Source organism: Leucopleurus acutus (genome assembly GCF_964270905.1).
Source record: "Leucopleurus acutus genome assembly, chromosome: 6".
NCBI lineage: Eukaryota > Metazoa > Chordata > Mammalia > Artiodactyla > Delphinidae > Leucopleurus > Leucopleurus acutus.
The window spans coordinates 4324570-4347822 of NC_139149.1; the positions used below are offsets into that span (position 1 = coordinate 4324570).

Consider the following 23253-nt stretch of genomic DNA (forward strand, 5'->3'; position numbering starts at 1 on the left):
AGTAGATTTTTGGTGGTGTATTTAGGATTTTCTATGTATTGTATCATGTCATCTGCAGTGACAGTTTCCTTCTTCCTTTCCAGTTTGGATTTCTTCTATTTCTTTTTCTTGTCTAATTGCTATAGCTATGACTTCCAATATTTTGCTGAATAAAAGAGGCTAGAATGGACATCCTTATCTTTTTCCTGATCTTAGAGGAAATGCTCTCAGCTTTTCACCATTGAGTATGATGTTAACGGTGGGCTTGTCATATGTGGCCTTTATTATGTTGATGTATGTTCCCTCTATACTCACTTGTTTCAGAGTTTTTTTTTTAATCATGAATAGATGATTTAGATCATGAATAGTCAAAAGCTTTTTCTGCATCTATCAAGGTGATAAGATGATTTTTGTTCTACAATTTTTTAATGTGGTATATCACTTTGATTTGTGGATAATGGGCCATCCTTGCACCCCTGGGATAAAATTCATTTGATCATCATGTATGATCCTTTTAATATATTGTTGAAATCTGTTTGTAATATTCTGTTGAGTATTTTTGCATCTATGTTCATCAGTGATATTGGCTTGTAATTTTCTTTTTTTTTAAAAAAGAAGCTATCTTTGTCTAGTAGAAAAAGTCCAGAAGCGTTCCTTCCTCAGCAGTTTTTAAGAAGAGCTTGAGAATGGTAGATGTTAATGCTTCTTTAAATGTTTGGTAGAATTGACCCATGAAGCCATCTGGTCATGAATCATTGTTTGTTGGGAGTTTTTAAAAATTGCTAATTCAGTTTCATTACTGATAATTTATCTGTTCATATTTTTTATTTCTTCCTGATTCAGTCTTTAGAGGTTGTACATTTATAGGAATTTGTCCATTTCTTCCAGGTTGCCCATTTCATTGTTTGTAGTAATCTCTTATGATCCTTTTTTTTTTTTTTCTGTGGTACACGGGCCTCTCACTCTTGTGGCCTCTCCCGTTGCAGAGCACAGGCTCCAGACGCGCAGGCTCAGCAGCCATGGCTCATGGGCCTAGCTGCTCTGCAGCATGTGGGATCTTCCCGGACGGGGGCACAAACCCGTGTCCCCTGCATTGGCAGGTGGACTCTCAACCACTGAGCCACCAGGGAAGCCCTCTTATGATCTTTTGTATTTCTGTAACTTCTTCCTTTTCATTTCTGATTTTATTGATTTGTGCTCTCTCTGTTTTTCTCTTGATGAGTTTGGCTAAAGGTTCATCAATCTGTATATATATATATATACATGCTTATTTTAAGTTACTGATTTCTTAAGTTTGAATGCTTTTTTTTGTGTGTGTGTGTGGTATGCAGGCCTCTCACTGTTGTGGCCTCTCCCGTTACAGAGCACAGGCTCTGGATGCGCAGGCCCAGCGGCCATGGCTTCACGGGCACAGCCACTCCGCGGCATGTGGGATCTTCCTGGACCAGGGCACGAACCCGTGTCCCCTGCATCTGCAGGCGGACTCTCAGCCACTGCGCCACCAGGGAAGCCCTGAATGCTTTTTAACAACCCTGCATTTTTACTCCCTCTCAATATTTACTGTTCTTTTTTTTTCTGTGTGTGTGGTATGCGGGCCTCTTACTGTTGTGGCCTCTCCTGTTGCGGAGCACAGGCTCCGGACGTGCAGGCTTAGTGGCCATGACTCACGGGCCCAGCCGCTCCACAGCATGTGGGATCTTCCCTGACTGGGTCATGAACCCATGTCCCCTGCATTGGCAGGCGGACTCTCAACCACTGTGCCACCAGGGAAGCCCAACATTTACTGTTTTTGACATCAGATTTTACATCCTTTTGTTTTGTGTACCCCTTAACTACTTACTGCAGACATAGATGATTTTACTGCTTTTGTAAACTCCTACTATCTTTATAAGTGGTTGATCTACTACCTTAACTGTATACTTGCCTTTGTCAATAAGATTTTTCCTTTGGTAATTTTTATATTTCTAGTTGTGGCCTTTTCTTTTCTGCTTAGAGAAGTCCCTTAAAGGTGGTTTGCTGGTACTAAACTCTTCTAGATTTTGCTTGTCTGTAAATCTTTTGATCTCTTCATCAAATGTGAATGAAAGCCTTGCCAGGTACAGTATAGTTGGTTGTAGGTTTTTCCCTTTCATCACTTTGAATATATCAAGTCACTCCCTTCTGGAATGCAGTTTCTGCTGAAAAATCAGCTAATAGCCTTATGGGAGTTTCCTTGTACATTACTAGTTATTTTCCCTTGCTGTTTTTATTACTCTCTCCTTATCTTTAATTTTTGTAATTTTAAGTATAATGTATCTTGGTGTAGATCACTTTGGGTTGATCCTATTTGGAACTTTCTGTGCTTCCTGGACCTGGATGTCTGTTTCCTTTCCCAGGTTAGAAATGTTTTCAGCAGTTATGTCTTCAAATAAGTTCTCTGCCCCTTTCTCTTTCCTTCTTCTTCTGGGACCCCTATAACGTGAATATTTGTTAGTATGCTTGATGTTGTCCCAGGAGTCTCTTAAACTGTTCCATTAATAAATTTTTCTTTTTTCTGTTCAGCTTGCATGATTCTCATTACTTTTCCAGTTCACTGACCTGTTCCTCTGTCTCATCTAATCTGCTGCAAAACTCCTTCTGGTGTATTTTTTATTTAAGTTATTGTATCCTTCAGCTCTGTTTGGTTTTTCTTTATATTTTCTAAGTTTTTGGTAAACTTCTCACTGTGTTTATCCATTCTTCTGAATTTGTTGAGCATCTTTATGGTAATTTCCATGGAAACTCTATCAGGTAGATTGTTTATCTCCACTTTGCCTTGTTCTTCTGGTGTTTTATTTTATTCCATCATTTGGAACATGTTCCTCTGTCACCTTATTTTACCTAATTCTCTATTTTTATTTCTGTGCATTAGATAGAATGGTTACATTTTTGTATCTTGGAGAAGTGGCCTTATGGAGGAAATGTTCTATATGTCTCAGCAGGGCACTCCCCTCTGGTCACCAGAGCTAACTACTCTAGGGTTGCCCCCTATGTGGGTCCTTCTGTTGTGATGGGCTGACTACTGTGGGTCATCTGGTGGGTGGCTGGTCCCTGGTCTGGCTGGTTGCCAGGCCCTGCCTTTTGCAAAGGATTCTGGCAGCTGATGGGTGGGGCTGTGTCACAAAGTGGCTGGCTGCGGAGCCCAAATGGTTGCAGGGCTAGTGCTGCAACCACTGCTGCTCCTACTGCTACCACAGCCATGGCCAAAGTTGAAGCAAATGGAGGGCCAGAGGAGCCAGATGAAGATATGGGAGTTGCTGTTCTCTTTGACTAATCACCAAAAAGCAACCAACTCAGCCAGCTTTATTTGTGAAACAAGAAAATAGAGGCTTACTTCTCTTAAAGAAAAAAAAAAAAAAAGGTAAAGGGTCCTGGATCTAGTGTCAGCCTATTGGAGGGCTGGGCTGGGCTTGTGGGGCTCCTGGAGCTGGTATCATCCTGCTGGTGGGTGGGGCTTAGGGGAGCATGTCCCAGGGCTGGTGCCAGACTGCTGGTGGGTATACCAGGGTGCTGGAGTCTCTGGCTTCAGGACTCTGGGGGTCCCAGAGTTGGTGTCAGTCTGCTGGTTGACCAAGCTGGATCCTGGGGTCTCTGGCTACAGAGCCCAGGGGGTTCTGGAGCTGGTGTCAGCTCTTTGGTAGGTGGGTCCAAATGCTGGTGTGGCTAGCTGAGGGGCCCAAGCTATTCCAAAGCTGGTGTCGGCTTATTGTTGGGCAGGGACAGGGTCCTGGGCATTCTGGGGTAAGTGCTGGCTCTCAGTTTTTTGGTGGAGCTGCTTACCAATGTCTCTGGCTCTAAGGCCTGGGTGTCCTGGAGCTGGTGTTGGCCTGTTGGTGAGTGGGGCTGGGTCCCAACAGTCTACAGTGGTCTTGGGGCTAGTGCTGGTATGCTGATGCATGGGTCCATGTTCTGTGCCCTCTCGTGGGTGGGGTTGTGTCCTTGGGTGGCTGGAAGGTCCTAAGGCAGTGGGTCTGCTGGTGGGTGGGGATGTGTCCCCACCCAGCTGGTTGCTTGGCCTGAGGCGTCCCAGTACTAGTGTCAATAGGCTGGTGGGTGAGACTCGGTCCTGGTGCTTATAAGCTGGAAGGAGGATTCCAAAGTGATGCTTGCCAGCACCAATGTCCTCATGGTAGAGTGAGATCCCCAAAAGCTCTTCCACCCACATCTATGTCCCCAGGGTAAGCTCCAGTTACCTCCTTCCTCTCCAGGAGGCTCTCCAAATCTGCAGGTCTGTCTGACACAGGCTCCTTTCAAATTACTGCTTCTGCCCTGGATCCTGGAGCATGTGAGGTTTTGTGCATGCCTTTTAAGAGTGGACTCTATATCCACAGCTCTCTGACTCTCCTGAAGGTAAGCCCCACTGGCCTTCTGGGGACTCATCTTCCTGATGCAGCTGGGGGGCCTGACGTGGGGCTCAGACCTCTTGTTCTTTGTGGGGAACCACTGCAATTGTAATTATCCTCCATTTGTTGTTGCCCACACAGGGGATACTGCATCTCCACCCCTCTTATCCATCTTGTGGTTGCTTTTTCATATCTTTAGTTGTAGAAGATCTTTTCTGCCTTCAATTCTTTCTTACTGATAGTTGCTCTATAAATTGTTATAATTTTGGTGTTTCTGTGGGAGGAGGTGAGCTCAGAGTTTTTCTACTATGCCATCCTCCCCAGCTCTGATTTTGCTCTCTTTTAACAATAATCCTATAACAGAGGGAATAAACAACAAAAAATAGAGAAAGCAGACTTCATTCTGGTGGCACCCTGACCCTTATGTTTGGGATTCTGAACCTCCTCTTGTAGCTGCAGCCCTGGAACTCTGCAGGATACTTCTTGATGCTGCTTTCCCCCGTTCCTCACTGAGGAATTCCACCCCTTTGCTACTTGAGGCCTCCAAGTGAGAGGAATAAATTGCTTATACATTTTAAATGACATAGAACAAACAAAACTGCCAAGTTAAAGATGAATGAATTTTTCTAATATGCTAGTTTTCTTCATAGAAAAAGTAAACAATGTTTCACTCAGCCTCCCCCATTTCTTCACTCTCTTTCTCATTCCCTTATCTAAATATAGCATGGTTTTGAATCTCAAATCCCAGAAAATTTTGAATGAATTCTTTCTTTTATTATAAAATAGCACATAAGATCTGATATGGATTAAATGTAGTATATTATCAGACTGAATTATGTGACATGACCAGTTCATCTGTCATGAACTGATTACTGTTTTTACTATTAACAAGCCAAAGTAAATAAATTGTTAAAAATTTGGAAATTGAAGGGGAAAAATGATTTTACAACAATTATGACTATCTACTGGCATTTACCTGTATTCCCTTCTGGCCTTCTCCCATATGTAATATGTATTTTTACATTTTTGTGCTCATAGTAAACGTCATTTTATATTTCTTTTATGTAATTTTATATTATAAATACTATCAGTGTTGTTACATATTGTCCAAAGCTATTATTTTATATATATGTATTTCATTGAAATACAGTTGTTTTACAGTATTGTGTTAGTTTCAGGAGTACAACTTAGAGATTCAATATCTTTACAGATTATATTCCATTATAGGTTACTACAAATAATGGGTATAATTCTCTGTGCTATACAGTAGTTTGTAGCTGTACCATTTTATAGTCCCACCGACAGTGTACAAGTGTTCCCTTTTCTCCACATCCTGGCCAACATTTTTTATTTGTAGACTTTTTGATGACAGCCATTCTAGCAGGTGTAAGGTGATATCTCATTGTAGTTTTGATTTGCATTTCTTTAATAGTTAGTGATATTGAGTTTCTTTTCATGTGCGTGTTAGCTATCTGTATGTCTTCTTTGGAAAAATGTCTATTTAAGTCTTCTGGCAATTTTTTGCGGTACGCGGGCCTCTCACTGTTGTGGCCTCTCCCGTTGTGGAGCACAGGCTCCGGACGCACAGGCTCAGTGGCCATGGCTCACGGGCCCAGCCACTCCATGGCATGTGGGATCCTCCCGGACCGGGGCACGAACCCGCGGTCCCTGCATCGGCAGGTGGGCTCTCAACCAGTGTGCCACCAGGGAAGCCCTATTTTTGTTTTTATTAATTAATTTATTTTTGTCTTGGGAGACTGATTTAAGAAAATATTACTATGATTTATGTCTGAAAATGTTTGGATTATGTTCTCTTCTAGCAGTTTTATGGTGTCATGTCTTACGTTTAGGTCTTTAAACCATTTTAAGTTCATTTTTATATATGGTGTGTGGAAGTGCTCTAATTTCACTGTTTCACATGTGGCTGTCCAGTTTTCCCAGCATCACTTGTTGAAGAGACTGTCTTTTCTCCATTGTATATTCTTGCTCCTTTGTCATAAATTGACTGTAGGTGAGTAGGTTTATCTCTGGGACTTCTAGTCAGTTCCATTGATCTATGTGTCTGTTTTTGTGCCAATATCACACTGTTCTGATTACTGTAGTTTTGTAGTATAGTTTGAAGTCTGGTAGGGTTATACCTCCATTTTTCTTCTGTTTTCTCAAGATTGCTTTGGCAACTTGGGGTCTTTTGTGGTTCCATATAAATTTTAGAATTATTTGTTCTAATTCTGTGAAAAGTATCATGGCTATTTTGATAGGGATTGTAGTAAGTCTGTAGGTTGCTTTCAGTAGTATGGCCATTTTAATAATATTAATTCTTCCAATCCAAGAGCGCAGAATATCTTTCAATTTCTTTGAATGACCTTCAATTTCCTTCATTAATTTTTATAGTTTTCATTATATAGGTCTTTCACCTCCCTTAGTTAAGATTATTCCTAGGTTTCTTTTTAGATGAGATTTTTAACAAGGTTTTTTTTTTTTTTTACTTTCTCTTCCTGATATTTCATCATTAGTGTTTAAAAATGCAATAGATTTCTGTATATTAATCTTGTATCCTGCAACCTTGATGAATTCCTTTATTAGGTCTAATAGTTTTGAGGTGTAAACTTTAGAGTTCTCTAAATAAAATATCATGTCATCTGCAAATAGTGACAGTTTTACCTGTCTCCTTCTAATTTGGATACCTTTTATTTCTTTTTCTTTTCTGATTGCTGTGGCTAGGACTTCCAATATTACGTTAAAGAGAAGCATCTTTGTCTTTTTCCTGAATTTAGCAGGAAGGCATTTGGCTTTTCACCATCAAGCATTAGGCTGAATGTGGGTTTGTCGTAAGTGGCCTTTATTATGTTGAGATGTGTTACCTTTATACCCACTTTGATGAGTGTTTTTTTTTTCAACCTCTTTATTGAGGTATAATTGCTTTACATTGTTGTGTTAGTTGCAGATGTATAACAAAGTGAATCAGCTATACGTATACATATATCCCCATATCCCCTACCTCTTGCGTCTCCCTCCCTCCCACCCTCCCTAACCCACCCATCTAGGTGGTCACAAAGCACTGAGCTCATCTCCCTGTGTTCTGCAGCTGCTTCCCACTAGCTATCTATTTTACATTTGGTAGTGTATATACTACCATGTATATACACTACCAAATGTGGCCCATGCCACTCTCTCAGTTCATCCCAGCTTATGCTTCCCACTCCCCGTGTCCTCAAGTCCATTCTCTACGTCTGAATTTTTATTCCTGTCCTGCCCATAGGTTCTAAAGAACCATTCTTTTTTTTTCTTTAGATTCCATATATATATGTGTTAGCATACAGTATTTGTTTTTCTCTTTTTGACTTACTTCACTCTGTAAGACACACTCTAGGTCCATCCACCTCACTACAAATAACTCAATTTCGTTTCTTTTTATGGCTGAATAATATTCCATTGTATATATGTGCCACATCTTCTTTATCCATTCATCCGTTGATGGACACTTAGGTTGCTTCTATGTCCTGGCTATTGTAAATAGAGCTGCAATGAACATTGTGGTATATGACACTTTTTGAATTATGGTATTCTCAGGGTATATGCCCAGTAGTGGGATTGCTGGGTCGTATGGTAGTTCTATTTTTAGTGTTTTAAGGAACCTCCATACTGTTCTCCATAGTGGCTGTATCAATTTACATCCCCCCCAACAGTGCAAGAGGGTTCCCTTTTCTCCACATCCTCTCCAGCATTTATTATTTGTAGATTTTTTGATGATGTCCATTCTGACCAGTGTGAGGTGATATCTCATTGTGATTTTTGTTTGCATTGCTCTAATGATTAGTGATGTTGAGCATCCTTTCATGTGTTTGTTAGAAATCTGTATATCTTCACTGCAGAAATATCTATTTAAGTCTTCTGCCCATTTTTGGATTGGGTTGTTTGTTTTCTTGATAATGAGTTGCATGAGCTGCTTGTATATTTTGGAGATGAATCCTTTGTCAGTTGCTTCATTTGCAAATATTTTCTCCCATTCTGAGTGTTGTCTTTTCATCTTGTTTATGGTTTCCTTTGCTGTGCAAAAGATTTTAAGTTGCATTAGGTCCCATTTATTTATTTTTGATTTTATTTCCCTTTCTTAAGGAGGTGGGTACAAAAGGACCTTGCTGTGTTTTATGTCAAAGAGTGTTCTGCCTATGTTTTCCTCTAAGAGTTTTATAGTGTCTGGCCTTACATTTAGGTCTTTAATCCACTTTGAGTTTATTTTTGTGTATGGTGTTATGGAGTGTTCTAATTTCATTCTTTTACATGTAGCTATCCAGTTTTCCTGGCACCACTTATTGAACAGGCTGTCTTCTCTCCATTGTATATTTTTGCCTCCTTTGTCAAAGATAAGGTGACCATATGTGTGTGGGTTTATCTCTGGGCTTTCTATCCTGTTCCATTGATCTATATTTCTGTTTTTGTTCCAGTACCACACTTTCTTGATTACTGTAGCTTTGTAGTATAGTCTAAAGTCAGGGACCCTGATTCCTCCTCCTCCATTTTTCTTTCTGAAGATTGCTTTGGCTATTCGGGGTATTTTGTGTTTCCATACAAATTGTGAAATTTTTTATTCGAGTTCTGTGAAAATGCCATTGACAGTTTGATAGGGATTGCATTGAATGTGTAGATTGCTTTGGGCAGTATAGTATTTTCACAATGTTGATACTTTCAATCCAAGAACATGGTATATTTCTCCATCTGTTTGTATCTTCTTTAATTTCTTTCATCAGTGACTTATAGTTTTCTTCATACAGGTCTTTTGTCTCCTTACGTAGCTTTATTCCTAGGTATTTCATTCTTTTTATTGCAATGGTAAATGGGAGTGTTTCCTTAATTTCTCTTTCAGATTTTTCAACATTAGTGTATAGGAATGCAAGAGACTTCTGTGCATTAATTTTGTATCCTGCTACTTTACCAAATTCATTGATTAGCTCTAATAGTTTTCTGGTATCATCTTTAGGATTCTCTATGTATAGTACCATGTCATCTACAAACAGTGACAGTTTTGCTCCTTATCTTCTGATTTGGATTCATTTTATGTCTTTTTCTTCTCTGATTGCTGTGGCTAAAACTTCCAAATCCATGTTGAATAATAGTGGTGAGAGTGGGCATCCTTGTCGTGTTTCTGATTTTTGATGAAATGGTTTCAGTTTTTCATCATTGAGAATGATGTTGAGTGTGCATTTGTCATATATGGCCTTTATTATGTTGAGGTGAGTTCACTGTATGCCTACCTTTTGAAGAGCTTTTAGCCTAAATGGTTTTTGAATTTTGTTGAAAGCTTTTTCTGCATCTATTGAGATGATCATATGGTTTTTATCCTTCAATTTGTTATATGGTGTATCACAATGATTGATTTGCGTATATTGAAGAATCCTTTTTTTGTAACAGCTTTGTGTGGTTTTGGTATCAGGGTGATGGTGACCTTGTCGAATGAGCTTGGGAGTGTTCCTCCCTCTGCTATATTTTGGAAGAGTTTGAGAAGGATAGGCATTAGCTCTTCTCTAAATGTTTGATAGAATTCTACTGTGAAGCCATCGGGTCCCAGGTTTTTGTTTGGTGCAAGATTTTAAATCACAGTTTCAATTTCAGTCCTTGTGATTGGTCTGTTTATATTTTCTTTTTTTTCCTGGTTCAGTCTCGGAAGGTTGTGGTTTTGTAAGAATTTGTCAATTTCTTCCAGGTTGTCCCTTTTATTGGCATATAGTTGCTTGTAGTAATCTCTCGTGATCCTTTGTATTTCTGCAGTGTCAGTTGTTACTTTTCCCTTTTCATTTCTAATTCTGTTGATTTGAGTCTTCTCCCTGTTTTTCTTGATGAGTCTGGCTAATGGCTTATCAGTTTTGTTTATCTTCTCAAAGAACCAGCTTTTACTTTTATTGATCTTTGCTATTGTTTCCTTCATTTATTTTTCATTTATTTATGATCTGATCTTTATGATTTCTTTCCTTCTGCTAACTTTGGGGTTCTTTTGTTCTTCTTTCTCTAATTGCTTTAGGTGTAAGCTTAGGTTCTTTATTTGAAATGTTTCTTGTTTCTTGAGGTAGGTTTTTATTGCTATAAACTTCCCCCATAGAACTTCTTTTGCTGCATCGCATAGGTTTTGGGTCGTCGTGTTTTCATTTTCATTTCTTTCTTGGTATTTTTTATTTCCCCTTTTCTTCAGTGATCTCTTGGTTATATAGTAGTGTATTGTTTAGTCTCCATATGTTTGTATTTTGTTACAGTTTTTTTCCCCTGTAATTGATATCTAGTCTCATAGCATTGTGGTCAGAAAAGATACTTGATATGATTTCAATTTTCTTAAATTTACCAAGGCTTGAATTGTGACCCAAGATATGATCTATCCTGGAGAATGTTCTGTAAGCACTTGAGTAGAAAGTCTATTCTGTTGTTTTTGGATGGAATGTCCTATAAATATCAATTAAGACCATCTTGTTTAGTGTATCATTTAAAGCTTGTGTGTCCTTATTTATTTTCATTTTGGATGATCTGTCCTTTGGTGAAAGGGGGGTGTTAAAGTCCCCTACTATGGTTGTGTTACTGTTGATTCCCCCGTTTATGGCTGTTAGCATTTGCCTTATATATTGAGCTACTCTTATGTTCGGTGCATCAATATTTATAATTGTTATATCTTCTTTTTGGATTGATCCCTGTGTCATTATATAGTGTTCTTCTTTGTTGTTGTAATAGTCTTTATTTTAAAGTCTATCTTGTGTTATATAAGAATTGCTGCTCCAGCTTTCTTTTGATTTCCATTTGCATGTAATATCTTTTTCCCTCCCCTCACTTTCAGTCTGTATGTGTCTCTAGGTCTGAAGTGGGTCTCTTGTAGATAGCATATATATGGGTCTTGTTTTTGTATCCATTTTTCCAGTCTATGTATTTTGGTTGGAGCATTTAATCCATTTACATTTAAGGTAATTATCGATATGTATGTTCCTTTTACCATTGTCTTAATTGTTTTGGGTTTGTTAATGTAGGTCTTTTCCTTCTCTTGTGTTTCCTGTCTAGAGAAGTTCCTTAGCATTTGTTGTAAAGATGCTTTTGTGGTGCTGAATTCTCTTCGATTTTGCTTGTGGGTAAAGGTTTTAATTTCTCCGTTGAATCTGAATGAGACCCTGATGGGTAGAGTAATCTTGGTTGTGGGTTTTTCCCTTTCATCACTTTAAAAAGATCCTTCCACTCCCTTCTGGATTGCAGAATGTCTGCTGAACGATCAGCTGTTAACCTTATGGGGATTCCCTGTATGTTATTTGTTGCTTTTCTCTTGCTGCTTTTAATATTTTTTCTTTGTATTTAATTTTTGATAGTTTGATTAATATGTTTCTTGTCATGTTTCTTCTTGGATTTATCCTTTATGGAACTCTGCACTTCCTGGACTTGATTGACTATATCCTTTCTCATATTAGGGAAGTTTTCAACTATAATCTCTTCCAATATTTTCTCAGTCCCTTTCTTTTTCTCTTCTTCTGGGACCCCTATATTTCAGATACTGGTGTGTTTAATGTTGTCCCAGAGGTCTGTGTGATTGTCCTTAATTCTTTTGATTTTTCTTTTTTTCTCCTCTGCACTAGTTATTTCCTCTATTTTATCTTCTGGGTTACTTGTCTGTTCTTCTGCCTCAGTTATCCTGCTATTGATTCCTTCTAGAGAATTTTTAATTTCATTTATTGTGTTGTTCATCATTGTTTGTTTGTTCTTTAGTTCTTCTAGGTCCTTGTTAAACGTTTCCTGTATTTTCTCCATTCTATGTTCAAGGTTTTGGGTCATCTTTACTATCAGTGCTCTGAATTCTTTTTTAGGTAGCCTGCCTATTTTCTCTTCATTTGTTTGGTCTGTTGGGTTTTTATCTTGCTCCTTCTTCTGCTGTGTATTTCTCTGTCTTCTTATTGGCTTAACTTACTTTGTTTGTGGTCTCCTTTTCGCGGGCCGTCGGTTCGTAGTTCCCATTGTTTTTGGTGTCTGCCCCCAGTGGGTAAGGTTGGTTCAGTTGCTTGTGTAGGCTTCCTGGTGGAGGGGACTGGTGCCTGTTTTCTGGCAGATGAGCCTGGATCTTTTCTTTCTGGTGGGCAGAATCGCCTCTGGTGGTGTTTTAGGGGGATGTCTGTGAACTTCGTATGATTTTAGGCAGCCTCTTTGCAAATGGGTGGGCTTGTGTTCCTGTCTTGCTAGTTGTTTGTCGTGGGGTTTCCAGCACTGGAGCTTGCTGGTCATTGGGTGGAGCTGGGTCTTAGCATTGTGACGGAGATCTCTGGGAGAGCTCTTGCTGACTGATATTCCGTGGGACATGGAGCTCTCTGGTGGTCCAGTGTTCTGAACTAGACAATTGTGGTAAAAATCTGACTGGTATCTTGGATTTTTCTTTGCTGGGTGATATATCCTGACCAACATGCCATCCCCTCTGCACCGGCTAAGGGAGTATTCAAAGAAGCAGTTAAAATGCATTACAGGCAACATGGGCATGAGGATCCTCAGGGAGTACACAAAGCAGGGACCGCTTAATTTCTCCTGGATGATGTGGAAGGGTTGTGAGATCTGAAGGAAGACGACATGCTATACAAACAATGTTGAAAGAAAGCATATTATATATATAAACGCCCTAGACAAGGGTGGAAGCCTGTTACAAGAAGTAAAAGTATTTCTGAAAGTTTGAAGAGTAGATTTGGGTAAAGGGAGTTAAAGAAAATCTAGAGGTGAAGCTGAGGTGACATGCAGGTGGTGTATCTTAAAGGACTCTTTAAAACCTGATGAGCGTTTTTATCATGAATGGATGTTGAATTATGTCAAATGCTTTTTCTGAGTCTACTGAGATGATTATGTGGTTTTTGTCTTTCCTTTTGTTAATGTGCTGTATCACATTGATATGCATACAGTGAACCATCCTTGTAACCCTGGAACCAATCCAACTTGGTCATGGTGTATGATCCTTCTTATGTATTGTTGGATTTGTTTGCTAATATTTTGTTGAGGAATTTTGCATCTATATTCATCAAGGATATTGGCTTGTAATTTTTCTTCGTAGTGTCCTTGTGTGGTTTTTATATCAGGAAAATGGTGGCCTAATAAAATGAATTTTGCAGTGTTCCTTTCTCTTCAATCTTTTGGAATGGTTTGAGAAGGATAGGTATATATTCTTCTTTATATGTTTGGTAAAGTTTCTCAGTGAATCTTTCCAGTCTTGGTCTTTTGTTCACAGGGAGTTTTTTTTTTTTTTAAATTACAGATTCTATTTCACTTCTAGTGATCAGTCTCTTCAAATTTTCTGTTTCTTCTTCACTCAGTCTTAGCAGTCTGTATGTTTCTAGAAATTTGTTCATTTCTTCTTGTCCAATTTGTTGGCATATAACTGTTCATAGTATTCTCATAATTATTTGTATATCTGTAGTATTGGTTGTTATTTCTCCTCTTTAATTCTAATTTTGTTTATTTGGGTCCTTGCTTTTCTTCTTGGTGAGACTTGGTGTGATTTGTCAATTTTGTTCATCTTTTTAGAAAACCAGCTCTTGGTTTTATTGATCTTTTATATTGTTTTCTTAAAATCTCTATTTTATTTATTTCCTCTCTGATCTCTATATTTCCTTCCTTTTGCTGACTTTGTTCTTCTTTTTCTGTTTCTTTTATTTGGTAGGTTAAGTATTTGGTAGGTTAATTTGTTCATTTGAGATTTTTCTTTTATGTCAAGGAACGCCAGTATCACTATGAATTTCCCTTATAGAACTGCTTTTGCTGCATCCCATAGCTTTTGGAAAGTTGTGTTTTCATTTTCATTTGTCTTGAGGTATTTTCTGATTTCCACTTTGATTTTGTCATTGACCCATTGGTGTTTTAGTAGCATGTTATTTAGTCTCCACTGTTTTCTCTTTTTCTTTCTGTTGTTCATCTCTAGTTTCATACTGTTGTGGTCGACAAACATGCTTGATATTGTTGCTATCTTCCTAAAAAATGAGTCTATTTTTGTGACCTAGTATGTAGTCTGTCCTAAGGAAATTTCCTTGAAAAGTGTATAGTCTGCATTTTGGGGGGATGTAGTCACCTGTAAATGTTCATTACATTCAACTGGTCTATTCTGTCATTTAGGACCTCTGATGCCTTATTGATTTTTTTGTCTGGTTGATCTGTCCATTGATGTCAGTGGGGGTATTAAAGTCTCTTGCTATTTTTGTATTATTTTCAATTTCTCCCTTTAAGTTTGTTAGTATTTGCTTTATATATTTAGGTGCTCCTGTATTGGTTGTGTATATGTTAATAAGTATTGTATCCTCTTCTTATATTGATCCTTTCATCATTATTTAATGTCCTTCTTTGTCTTTCATTATAGCCTTTGTTTTAAAGTCTATTTTGTCTGATATGGATATTGCTACCCCTGTTTTCTTGTCATTTTGATCTGCATGAAATATCTTTTTCCATCCCTTCACTTTCAGTCTGTGTGTTTTTCTCACTGAAGTGAGTCTCTTGTAGGCAACGTATTGAAGGGTCTTGCTTTGTTATTCAATCAGCCACCCTATGTCTTTTGATCAGCACATTTAGTCCATTGACATTTAATAATTATTGATAGGCAAGTACTTATTACCATTTTATTCTGTATTTTACAGTTGTTTTTGCAGTTCTTCTTTGTTCATTTCTTATTATTTTTCTTGTTGTGGTTTGATGATTTTCTTTTGTATTACACTTGAGTTCCTTTCTTTTTGGTTTTTGTGAATCCATTCTATGTTTTTGATTTGTAGTTACTCTGGTTTTCAAGTATGTTAACCCACAACTATATCTATTTGCTTTAGATGGAGAGTCATATAAGTTCAAACACATTCTAAAAGATCTACATCTTTTTAAACATCTTTATTGGAGTATAATTGCTTTACAATTGTGTGTTAGTTTCTGCTTTATAGCAAAGTGAATCAGTTATACATACACACATGTTTCCATATGTTTCCATATCTCTTCCCTCCTGCGTCTCCCTCCCTCTCACCCTCCCTTTTCCACCCCTCTATGTGGTCACAAACCACTTAGCTGATCTCCCTGTGCTACGTGGCTGCTTCCCACTAGCTATCCACTTTACACTTGGTAGTGTATATATGTCCATGCCACTCTCTCACTTTGTCACAGCCTACCCTTCCCCCTTCCCATATCCTCAAGTCCATGATCTAGTAGGTCTGTGTCTTTATTCCTGTCTTACCCCTAGGTTCTGCATGACCTTCTTTTTTTCTTTTCTTAGATTCCATATATATGTGTTAGCATACAGTATTTGTTTTCTCTTTCTGACTTACTTCACTCTGTATGACAGACTCTAGGTCCATCCACCTCACTACAAATAACTCAGTTTCATTCCTCTTTATGGCTGAGTAATATTGCATTGTATATATGTGCTACATCACCTAAGTGTCCATCAACAGATAAACGTTCTTGAATCTAGCCACAACCATCAGTGAGCACAGTCATCATTTTGTGTTGGTGATCCCTTTCCTTCACTGTGTTTTTCAGGTCTCACCCTCCTTTCCCCCAGTTCTTCAGCTGCAGTTCTAAAGACCCCTGCTTTACAGAAAGCACACCTTTGCTGAGGAATTTCTCACAAGAGAAAGGGTGAGGTGTTTTTTTTTCTTTCTTTCTTATAAAATTAAGAAATCTCTGAGCATTATCCTTTGCACTTATGCTGGAGAATTTCTTCCTGAGATATGAATTTTTACCTGACATGTATGGTCTCTGCTAGATCCTTGTCGATTCAATGTGTGTTCATGATTCTAGTGGTTGTATTCTGTGCCTTATGAATTGCCAAGTAACCTTGAGCATAACCCTACAATGATTGAATAGCACATGTACACACTCATGCATGCACACAGCTGGGAAAGGCCATCTTGCCAGGCCAGGGCTTCTCAACCAGGGTTGAGGTTGGCACTGTCAGGAGACATTTTTTGCTGTCACCAATGGGGGAGAGCACTACTGGCATTTAGGGTAGAGGACAGGGCTGCTGCTAAACATCCTGCATTGCACAGGACATCTCCCCACAACAAAGAATTATCTGGCTCAAATGTCAATAGTTATGAAGTTGAAAAATGTATGATTTAAAAGAAAACTCTATTTCCTGTAAGTTTGAAGTTCCTTTTTCTTGTTGTGAACCAGTCCTAAAGCAGTGATAAGAGTTCAGGAGAATGACAATGTCCTGTTGAGCTAACTGGGTTCGAAAGGCATAGACTGAGAGGCATAACATAATAGATTGTGGCTCTTGTGTCAATATTGCCACCCCACAAGTATTCCATGTATTTCCAAAGGAAAATTCTGGGCTTGGTGCAGACTTACTAGAGTCAAGTGCTGACTGACAATCTGTACTGAATGAGTTGTTCAGTTGTTCAGGGATTCAACCAAAATTAAATGGATATATCCACATGTAATTTTGATAAATTTTATGATACCCCTTGATTCATCCTTCTAGATATAGGTCCATTCTTGGGCCCATCTAGTCCAGTACTGACGTCCCCCACTCCTGCTCGTGCTCATGTAGATGTTGGGTGGGAAAGCTAGTTAGGCCATCTCCCCTACAGCTCCATTACAGATAGATACCTACAAAGAGAAGAAAAGGCTTACACCACTCACTGTGCTTTAGGATGAGTATAACAGGACCAGGTATTGAGAACTCCAGCACAGTCAAAGAGAAAGGAAAAAACTGAAATGAGCTGGAGCTGGTCTGAGCCAGAAAAAGCTGTACTGGAAAGTTCCAAACTCAGAACAAGCTGATGTTTCTTGAAGGTCCACAATTTATTTTGAAGACTGTGTGACCCCAGACGATTTCCCTCCAGTCCAGGGTCTGTGACGTCAAGAAAGACCCATTCCCACCAGTCTGACAGTACTACAATATCGATGGTCCTTTGAAAAACAAGTATTGATTATACATTTCACGCTTACCCCTGAGATGAAGTGTTGCTTTGGAGATGCTACTATTTCCGTGAAAATAACCACAAAGCCTCGATTTCCAGGTCACGGTGCGTGCCCGTTTGCCACCCAGAGTTCATCACTGCTGAAGAATCTTGGGAGAACAGCTCAGCTGAGTGGGAGGGCGGATCCCTGCTGAGCAGAGAGTTGGTAGGTTCCTCTGGATCCGCCTCCTCAGAGAAGGGGGAGCTTCTGGACAGCGCTCACATCAGGTTCCGCCATCTTTCCAAGTTGAGGTAGGAAGACTTGGAGTGCCAGCACTGGCACAGGGTGTTGGTCGCACAGTGCACGCCGCCCACCTGGGACTGGGCTGGGGAGTGGGGTGTGGTGCGGATATTGCCTGCGCAACATCGTTCCTGAGGACAGGGTGGAGGTGAGGAAGAAGGCTAGGTGGCACTTTCCTGGAAGGTAATCTTCCTTTCCTCCAGGCCCTAGAAGACAGATAAAGCGGCATTCAAACCAGCATGGAGCCTTTAAGGCTACAAGAAAACCCAATTACAGACCTAAATGATGAACACCCTACACACCCGTCCTTTCTGTTGTGTGGCTGGGGTCTTCAAGCCCATGAGGCTTTGTGGATGAAGTAGTCCCCGTGGTGTTTTAGAAGGTGATATTATCATTTGTATTCAGTGATGAAGCACGTTATTAGAAGGGTTCTGCACAGGAAGGAGAAAGAAGGTTTTTAGGCGTGATGCAGCTGCAGGTGGGGCCGAGAGAGGCCGAGTCCTCCGTGCATGCGTAGGAGGGCAGAGGACACACATGCGCTGGGGATCTGAGGGAATTTTGCAGCATCCCCCGCGTGGGTCAGAGCAGGAGAGATCTCTCCCTTGTTTGTCTGTTGAGGCTTCTGCGTGAGCATTTACTTGAAGGAGGGGTTCTGCTGAGAGCCACACATTTGAATTCAAGTGGCATTTCCAGGGACACAATACCAGGACCACCAAGGTCCCCATTATGTATCTGCTCCGAGGTAGCTGAGGAACCAGCAGGGCTGGGCATGTCCGTGCAGCTGTCTCCTTGTCGCCTGGCATTCCCCTCGCTCCACAGCCTTCTGTGGGCTTCCACTAAAATGGTCTATGTGAAAACCCATGGATAGGTGAGAAGACACCATGAAGCTATCAAATATTAGGGTTATTATTTCTCTACATTAGGGGGCCCAGCTTTTCTGAAGCTCTTTGAAGAGCTGATTAGAAGTGTACCTACCTGCCTCCCAAAGTGTATCTGTCTTTACCTAGAGAGGCCCACTCTCAGTTGTCCTACTGATCTTTCAGGCAATCCTGAGAGGTAGGTGAGGTACTTCAGAGAGGGTAAGGATTTTGCCTGAGGTCATGCAGGTTGTGAGAGGAGCAAAGGGGTGGGGGGGAGGAATGTGACCCCAGGTCCCCCACCAGTGCTTGACCGTGGAGATGTCTTTTCCCACCATGCCTCCCAGCCATGTGTAGTTTCTTCACCTTGACTGGTCTTAGCTCTTCTCATAGGTGTGACAAATATTGGCCGACTAATGTGCTATAAAATTATCTGAATAATGTGAAAGTGTGTGAACAGGGACCTGGCCCCATAGATCACCATGATGGTAAGCGCTGACACTGTTAACACCCTTCTCCAGCTGGCTGCCTCACAACTCCAGAGGATGCGAGCTTCCTCAAATGTCCCATACCATGGAAAATAGAACTAAGTACATTTAAGCCTTTACATTCAGTGGTTGTTTTATCTTCTACGATTCATAAAATAGTTGCCTCAAACTTGCCACTTAACTGAAAGACTTAATGCCATTCTTTTTAACATGTCTAGAAAGTACTACACATGTTTGTTGAAGAAACTTGTAAAAATTATTTTGGATGGTCAGTCTGCTGTATACGTCAATTATGTAGAAAGAAATTAGTATTTAAAATAGTTCAACTGGGCCAAGACAGGAATAAAGATGCAGACCTACTAGAGAATGGACTTGAGGATACGGGGAAGGGGAAAGGTAAGCTGGGACAAAGTGAGAGAGTGGCATGGACATATATACACTACCAAACATAAAATAGATAGCTAGTGGGAAGCAGCCGCATAGCACAGAGAGATCAGCTCAGTGCTTTTTGACCACCTAGAGGGGTGGGATGGGGGGATGGGAGGGAGGGAGATGCAGGAGGGAGGAGATGTGGGGATGTGTGTATATGTATGGCTGATTTACTTTGTTATAAAGCAGAAACTGACACACCATTGTAAAGCAATTATACTCTAATAGATGTTTCAAAAAAAGTATTAAAAATAGTTAAATTAATGCTTCCTGCTTTAAAAGGAAATGTTTTATGATTCCTATTTGAATAGGAGCTATTGATCATAATTTGGAAGGGTGAAATATTACTCATCAAATTCATTAAATCTGAGAGAATGCAAAAGAAGGTTTTTACCATTTTGAAAGGATCAGAAAGGTTTTGAAAAAGATATCCCTATATAGACTTTATTCCTTTGGTCTACAAACATGTGTCAAGCACAGGCTGTGTACCAGCACCCTTCCTTTTGCAGGGCCAGAGCACAAATACCCCAGGGCTTGCTCTTGAGGAGTGGCCAGGGGAGAGCACTCTCCAGCACTAGGCAGTGATTGTGTCTTCAGGAGGTAGGATCTGGTGGACCCTGGGGAGGTGACAGGAGCAGAGATAAGCCTGGAGTGGCTGCCAGGCCCACATTTGCCAAGGACCTGAGGGCTACAATTAAGAAGTGTGTAATGATGACTGGGCCAGGGTGCCATCATGAGTCCTAAGAGGGCCTGAATGTCTATTGAATTATCTCCTAAGGAATTCTTAAAGGACTCTGCTGGTACAACTGGTTATAGCATTGCAATTTCTTTCTTGAATTGTTTGGTTATGTCTCAGTCGATGTTTGTTTGATGATCAAATCCATATGCCTACCTTCCAGAAAACTTAGGGGAAAATAATTGATAAATATGAATCTGAGAGCTGAGATGAAGCTTGTTTCCAGGAAACTAGAGCCTTTAAAAGGCTAGTGAAGAGGCTCAAATCTTGATCTTCAGCATCTCTGATAAGAAGCAGTGTTCAGACACTCAGGGTTAAGTTTCTTCCCCTCTATAACCTCCACAAATCTGCTGTTGTCCTCAGCAGTATCCTCTTTCATACCATGTTATGGGAAGAATTTCACACATGTGCTTTGAGATAAACATTACCCAAGGCTTCAGCAGGCATCTGAGGTTTGACAGTTTGGGGCACATGCAAGCAGGACTGCTGTCAGTGTGACCTGGGGCCTGTCTTTTCTCTTGCAGGTGCTGTGTGCAGTGGCTGAAAGTCACGGGCTTATTTGTCTTTGTGGTGCTGTGCTCTGTGAGTACCATGGCACCCTGAGCTCTGCTGTCTGCTCAGCAGAGCCCCCGGGTGCATTGTGCTGGGTAGCAGGGCACCTGAGGTGTGCGGCTTACACACTTCTTTGGAGGTGTTACTGAGGGTGTGTGGAATGGCAGCCTGGGGGTGGCTAGGGAGGCCTGCCCTTAGCATTGCTCCTCTGTTGTTGTCCCCAGTCATACAATGGAAGCCCTGAGGACCTGGCTTTGCTCTGTGGAAGGCAGTTAGCTTACCCGCAGGTCTCAATTCCCACCTTAAGCGGCTTACCAAATTCTCTTTTCAGCCACAAGCAGTAAACACTCTTTAGTTGTGTTGGGACATGTCTAGCAATCATGGGTGCCCCCAGGAATGTCTCAGTGCCCCTTTGGGATGGCTCCCAGCTGACCCACCCTGTCTGGGAGAGAGTGAAGTTCTATGTTTGCCCCTTCCCTGGAGGCTGCTCTGATTTTACTTGCCCATACATCCCCAGGGAGGGCTGCAGAGCCAGGGCCCTGGAGGTGACCTAAGTGTTCCCTCTGGCTTGAGGGGTCACGAGTTTCACTGCCAGCATTTGTGTGGTGTGTGCCCTGATGTAGCCCTAGCTGAGATCACATTGTATGCACTCAAAATATATTTGCTGAATGAGTGAGTGTGAGGCCCCCCATTTGCGTGTGTGCATGGGGATGTGAGGCCCCCATGTCTGCCTGTGTGTCTGTGTGTGTGCACAAAGGTGTGAGGTACCAAGTGCCTGGCTGTGTGTTTGTGTGTGTGCATGCCTCTGTGGGACGTGTGGGTCTTTTTCTGTCTGTGAGCATTTTGAGGTTGTGTGTGTGCCTAGGGACTTATTGTTAGAGTTAATAGTTACTTATTTTTAGCATTGGCATAGGCTAGTTTGTGTGGGCCAGTTTTGGGAGACACCAGTAGGTGGTTTGTATGTGCTGCTGTGACAGGGTATGAGACTGTAAGCAAGGAAGGGGTGGGTGAGTGGTGTTTCCATACCTGTGCCCTGTGGACTCCAGGACTGGTGTGGCTGTGGCTTTTCTCTGTAGGCAGCCTGTGGTGACAGCCATGCTGGCTGCTCTTTGTGACTGGAAGCTGTGTATGTGACCATGTGTAGCTGTGAATACATGGTCTTCATTATCTGTGTGTGTGGGCATGAGGGTTGGGACTCTATGTGTGTGCAGGATTGTACATGACAAGAGTCTCCTCTTCTCAGTGTGACATATAAGGAACAATGTTGCATTTCAGACAGCAAGGGTACATGAAGTCAATACTGGCTGAATTGAAATGAGTAGAGGCATTCTTTAATAATCCACATGGGAGGAGAGCAGTGGCACAGAGAAAGGAAATCTAAGCACAGAACAAAAAAAATTGCATTGAACTCTGAAAACTTCATGAGTTTACTGTTTTGGCTACCAGTTTGCCTTTCTACTTCCTATTCACACAGTTGTGTGGTTCTGAAACCCCAGCTGCTTAGCATAGCCTGGTGGGTGGGTGTACTGGGATATCCAAGGAGGAGGTATGGGTGGCCCAAGTCTCCCCTGACCCCTGAGAGCTGACCTGAGCTCTGTGTCTAGTCTTCATCCTTCTTCTGGTAATTGAAATTTTGGTGATTTGTGGACACAATCCAAAACAGAATTTGAGGAATTTGTTTTGAACTTCTGTAATCTGTTATCTCATCATCACTTTTACTTTCTGATGAAGTATAAGATACTCTGCAAATTCCACAAGCATGTGCTCCCACCATCATATGGGTTGTATTTCCTACTCTCCAGTATGGGAAAACCATGTTTACCCTCCTCTGATGATTTAATTTTATGGCTGGGTATTTAATCCTTAAAATTGGCAATATCAATAATCAAGTCCCATTGTAGCAGAAAATAGTATAATGGATCAGAATTTTATCTTTTAATATCTCAGAAAAGCTATTTAGAGTAAGCTGGTGAATTTTGGATACATCAAGCAGCACCATTATCATACCCGCATTTTCAGCTCTTATCAAAGTTACTTAAATCCTATTGCTCTCACACCACAAATCTATCATTAAATGTTTCTGATTGTTACAGATTTTATTTAGCCTGTATCCAGATGAAGGAAAGTTCTGGCAGTTGCTGGCTGTGTCACCGCTGGAAAGCTACTGTATCCAAACCTGTACTTAGATGGACAGATGCCCATGGTTGAGTCACAAAGTGAAGAGACCCGAAAACTATCATGACTGTTGCCCAAGGTCACAGCCTAAGCAATTACCGTTCCTCCCTGTGTGTGTTTTGTTCCTCCAGGACGTTTGGTGAAAGATGAGGCTTCAGAACAGAAGGGGAGGGGCACTAGTGAGACTGCGATGGGTGGGTGGTGGTGAGGTTCCCCATGGAAGTGTGACAGCAGCCAAACAGTACATTTTAGTTAAGGCCCGGCTTCCTGTGGCTCTTGGATACTCTGTTCTGTTCCTTGCCCCCACTCTCTTGTGTTTTGGCTTGGGTGGTTCCTCTTGACCTATCTTTAAGTTCATTTGTTCTTTCCTTGGCTGTGTCATCTGAGTTTGATGATTGCTTGGTTTCTTATACTCTGGGCTCTCTTGCCTTTTTGTAGGCCTCAGCTGCCATAACAGAATACCACAGCCTGGGTGGCTTATAAATAAATAGACATTTATTTCTCACAGTTCT

The 23253-nt window shown here is 40.8% G+C and overlaps 1 protein-coding gene across 1 annotated transcript in view; it reads left to right on the top strand.

The window, feature by feature from the left end:
- OCA2 (OCA2 melanosomal transmembrane protein) overlaps positions 1–23253 on the top strand; it is a gene marked incomplete at both ends in the record, with an annotated part of 262492 nt that overhangs the window by 8841 nt on the left and 230398 nt on the right. Inside the window, 4 exons of the mRNA XM_082841763.1 lie at positions 15837–15935; positions 17324–17515; positions 20539–20596; positions 22660–22732. Coding sequence (XP_082697889.1) covers positions 15837–15935; positions 17324–17515; positions 20539–20596; positions 22660–22732 — 422 coding nt within the window. The remainder of the gene's footprint in view (positions 1–15836; positions 15936–17323; positions 17516–20538; positions 20597–22659; positions 22733–23253) is intronic.